The sequence below is a fragment of the Macrobrachium nipponense genome, chromosome 18 (assembly GCF_015104395.2).
Source record: "Macrobrachium nipponense isolate FS-2020 chromosome 18, ASM1510439v2, whole genome shotgun sequence".
In the NCBI taxonomy this organism is placed as follows: domain Eukaryota; kingdom Metazoa; phylum Arthropoda; class Malacostraca; order Decapoda; family Palaemonidae; genus Macrobrachium; species Macrobrachium nipponense.
In genome coordinates, this window is record NC_087211.1 from 56,821,822 (window position 1) to 56,826,712 (window position 4,891).

Here is a 4,891-nt window from a genome sequence, read left to right on the forward strand (position 1 = left end):
ATACTTCTGATGACAATGATGATAAGGAGAAGGGTAATCATTCTGATGAAAATGATAAGGAGAGGGGTGATCATTCTGATGATAATGACAATAAGGAGAAGGGTGATCATTCTGATGATAATGATAATAAGGAGAAGGGTGATACTTCTGATGATAATGATAATAAGGAGAAGGGCGATACTTCTAATGATAATGATAATAGGAAGAAGGGTGAGCCTTCTGATGATAATGCTGATAAGGAGAAGGGTGACACTTCTAATGATAATGATGATAAGGAGAAGCGTGATCATTATGATGATAATGATGATAAGGAAAAGGGTGTCATTCTGATGGTAATGATGATAAGGAGAAGGGTGATACTACTGATGATAATGATAACAGGGAGAAGGGTGATACTTCTAATGATAATGATAACAGGGAGAAGGGTTATACTTCTGATGATAATGACAATAAGGAGAAGGGTGATACTTCTGATAATAATGATAATAAGGAGAATGGTTATACTTCTGATGATATTGATTATAAGAAGGATGATACTTCTCATGATAATGATAATAAGGAGAAGGGTGATCATTTTGATGATAATGATGATAAGAAGGGTGATCTTTCTGATGATAATGATAACAGGGAGAAGGGTGATACGTCTGATGATAATGATAATAAGGAGAAAGGTGATATTTCTGATATTAATGATAATAAGGAGAAGGATGATCATTCTGATGATAAGGAGAAGGGTGATTCCTCTGATGATAAGGACAATAAGGAGAAGGGTGATTATTCTGATGATAATGATAATTGGGAAAAGGGTGATCATTATGATGGTAATGATAATAAGGAGAAGGGTGTATCAATTCCGATGGATAAATTGGGTAATAGATAAAGGTCATACTTCTGGTGAGAATGATAATAATAGAGACTTGATTATATTTTTGGGATGATATTATAAATGGACGACGGAATCATTTCTTGATGATAATGAGAGGTTAACTTCTGAATGGATAATGATAAGGAAGTAGAAGGGTGATTTTCCCTTGATGATAATGATATAACGGTAGAAGGATGATCATTCTGATGATAAGGAGAAGGGTGATACTTCTGATGATAATGATAATAAGTAGAAGGGTGATCCCTCTGATGATAATGATAATAAGTAGAAGAGTGATCATTCTCATGATAATGATAAAAACGAAAAGGGTGATCATTCTGATGATAATGATGATAAGGAGAAGAGTGATAATTCTGATGATAATAATAATAAGGAGAAGGGTCATACTTCTGATGATAATGATAATGAGGAGAAGGATGATATTTCTGATGATAATGATGATATGGAGAAGGATGCTCATTCTGATGATAAGGAGAAGGGTGATCCCTCTGATGATAATGATAATAAGGAGAAGGGTCATCATTCTGATGATAATGATAAAAACGAAAAGGGTGATCATTCTGATTATAATGATAATAAGGAGAAGGGTGATACTTCTGATGCTAATGATAATAAGTAGAAGGGTGATACTTCTGATGATAATGATAAGTAGAAGGGTGATACTTCTGATGATAATGATAATAAGGAGAAGGGTAATATTTCTGATGATAATGATAATAAGGAGAAGGGTGATCATTCCAATGATAGTAATAATAAGGAGAAGGTTTATCATTCTGATGACAATGATAATAAGAAGGATGATACTTCTGATGACAATGATGATAAGGAGAAGGGTAATCACTCTGATGATAATGATAAGGAGAAGGGTGATCATTCTGATGATAATGATAATAAGGAGAAGGTTGATCATTCTGATGATAATGTTAATAAGGAGAAGGGTGAACCTTCTGAAGATAATGATGATAAGGAGAAGGGTGATACTTCTAATGATAATGATGATAAGGAGAAGGGTGATCATTCTGATGATAATGATAATAAGGAAAAGGGTGATCATTCTGATGGTAGTGATGATAAGGAGAAGTGTGATACTACTGATGATAATGATAACAGGGAGAAGGGTGATACTTCTGATGATAATGATAACAGGGAGAAGGGTTATACTTCTGATGATAATGATTAATAAAGGAGGAAGGGTGTGATAAATTATTGGATGAATACTGAATTATAAGGAGAAGGATGAATACTTTCTAAATGAAATAAAAAGGATGATAAGGAGAAGTGATGAAATATACTGATGATAATGATAAACAGATGGGAGAAGGGTGATACTTCTGATGATAAGAATTGATCCGTATAAGGATGCCAAGTGATGATACTTCTGATGATCTAATTGATAATAAGGAGAAGGGTGATCATTCGTGCAATCGATTTAATGATAACAGGGAGAAGAGGTGATAACTTCTGCATGAATCAATGGATTAATCAAGGAGATAAGGATGATTCATTCTTGATGGATAACTGGATGACATAGAGAAAGGTGATACTTCTGATGATAATGATAATAAGGAGAAGGATGATCATTCTGATGATTATGATGACAAGGAGAAAGGTGATACTTCTGATGATAATGATAATAAGGAGAAGGGTGATACTTCTGATGGTAATGATAATCAGGAGAAGAGTGATTTTTCTGATGATAATAGAGTGATAATGACGCAAAACCAAGGAGGCAAACATTCCCAGAATGTGCAAAGCCTTTCAGAAGAGATTCATCACCGAAACTGACCTGTCATCGACTTCCCACCGCCCCTGGCCAAGGAAGAAGGGATTTCTCTCTCTCTCTCTCTCTCTCTCTCTCTCTCTCTCTCTCTCTCTCTCTCTCTCTCTCTCTCTCTCTCCATTTCAAGGCAGAGGTGGTAACTTTGTAAGACGGATTCTGGTGGAATAAAAATTCAAGACTCTCTCTCTCCATTCCTTTTTCAAGGGAAAGTAGGTTATGTTATATAATAGATTTTGATGGAGTATTATTGAAAACTGCGAGTCCTTCTCTCTCTCATTCTAAATGCTTGATTCTCTTTTTCATGGAGTTCTCTCTCTCTCTCACACTCATTCCTAACAAACTTACTTTCTCTCTCTCTCCCTCTCTCTCATTCCTAACAAACTTTCTCTCTCTCCCTCATTCCTAACAAACTTTCTCTTTCACACTTATCCCATTTTATTTTCCTGGTGAAATAAAATTCTAAAGACGGAGTCCTCTCTCTCTCTCTCTCTCTCTCTCTCTCTCTCTCTCTCTCTCTCTCTCTCTCTCTCTCTCTCTCTCTCTCTCTCGCCTTCTCCTTCACTCTAAAGTAAAATAAACATTTAGATTGTGATTTGATGTCAAATCAAACCAGATGTACAAGAAGGCTTCTCACGAGACGTAAGAAACTCGAGACGAATATTAACTCTGCCATGACGTCAGGATAAACAATAGTGGTGAGGCTGTCCTCTGCTTCAGTACCCAAAGTCAACAGTCTCTTAATTTATTCATTTCAGCGTCATTCAAACTTTAAAAATATTAAAAAGGAATCATATAAAAGTCTTATGAACTTAAAAAGCTAAGTTTTCACACAATATGATGTCCTGTGGAATAAGTAAAAATTAAAAAAAAAGAGGGAAACAAACGATAAGATAAAGAAATTGGAAAATACAGTAAAAATTTAAAGAAAAAACTAAAAGATTAAAAACTTCGTGAATACAAGGGTGTTTTCACCACCTTTGGAAATAAAATTTGATCTGAAAAATGACTAAATACCGCGGTCTTGGAAACGCATTTATGATGTACGAGGTGAATATGTAAGTCGAATTGAAACATTTGGGGAAATACATTAATCTTTCAGTGCTTCTCTGTCTGTCTGTCTGTCTGTCTGTCTGTCTGTCTGTCTGTCTGTCTGTCTGTCTGTCTGTCACTTTTTCAAGGGAAAGGAGGCTACATTGCAGAACCAACTTGCCACGTTTTCTTGCTTGATGAAGTAGAATTTAGACTGGGAGCCCCCCCCCCCCCCCCCCCCGCGCCGCCGCCCCCCCCCCCCCCCTCTCCTCTCTCTCTCTCCCCCCCCCTCTCTCTCTCCTCTCTCTCTCTCTCTCTCTCTCTCTCATTCTAAATGCTTACTTCGGCTTTTATTTGAAATACTTTCAATCTTCACTCTTTCTCTCGTTTCTCAAAAGAATAAATAGAAAAGCCCTTCACGATATATATATATATATATATATATATATATATATATATATATATATATATATATATATATATATATATATATATATATATATATGGTGTGTGGAGAGAGAGAGAGAGAGAGAGAGAGAGAGAGAGAGAGAGAGAGAGAGCCCACCATAACCTGCATCTCACAGGACATCAGTTCAATTAAAGGCTATACAAAGGCATTCCTACAGGCCATAGGACCTCTAGGATATCCGTCAAGCTGACCCCAGGCACGACGGGACACCTCTTCCTCGTTCCTCGGATTCTCAAAGGGCCTCCAGCCCTGGGTAGCAGCTCTTCAGGTCCCCTTACCTGGCCTCGGGTCGACTCCTACACGCGTCCTGCCATTCATTTGTTTCCACGTTCATTCCTTATTTCCTTGTGCAGTCATTTGTCCTGTTTTTCTTTTCTTTTTATCTGTGCAGCAGTTATAGTTATTTATTGTTTCCTTTGTTTTTATCCATGAATTCACTTTCTTACATATTATGTGTTTATTCACAATGAAATATGGCCATTATTTTCATATATATATATATATATATATATATATATATATATATATATATATATATATATATATATATATATATATATATATATATATATATATATATATATATATATATATATAAGTTAATCATTTCCAAATTCACTGTCATTCATCGACGTCAACATTTATCCATTCATACAACTGAGCACCTTGTCATTCTAAGCTTCTTAAGTCGGCATTCCTGACCTCAGGAAGAAAGGATGAAGATCCT

At 35.8% G+C, this 4,891-nt stretch overlaps 2 protein-coding genes across 2 annotated transcripts in view; both read left to right on the forward strand.

Moving 5' to 3' along the window:
* LOC135196593 (dentin sialophosphoprotein-like) overlaps positions 1 to 2,066 on the forward strand; it is a 3,122-nt gene extending 1,056 nt beyond the window's left edge. The window contains exons 2-5 of the mRNA XM_064223434.1: positions 1 to 332; positions 455 to 844; positions 1,194 to 1,501; positions 1,634 to 2,066. The exon at positions 1 to 332 is cut by the window's left edge and continues 76 nt beyond it. Of these exons, the coding sequence (XP_064079504.1) occupies positions 1 to 332; positions 455 to 844; positions 1,194 to 1,501; positions 1,634 to 2,066 (1,463 nt within the window). The remainder of the gene's footprint in view (positions 333 to 454; positions 845 to 1,193; positions 1,502 to 1,633) is intronic.
* A 179-nt stretch (positions 2,067 to 2,245) lies between these two features.
* Positions 2,246 to 2,671, forward strand: LOC135196594 (prostatic spermine-binding protein-like). The gene is made up of 2 exons (XM_064223435.1): positions 2,246 to 2,294; positions 2,418 to 2,671. The coding sequence occupies exons 1-2, from the start codon at positions 2,246 to 2,248 to the stop codon at positions 2,669 to 2,671; spliced, it is 303 nt and encodes a 100-aa protein (XP_064079505.1).
* Positions 2,672 to 4,891: the final 2,220 nt, after the last annotated feature.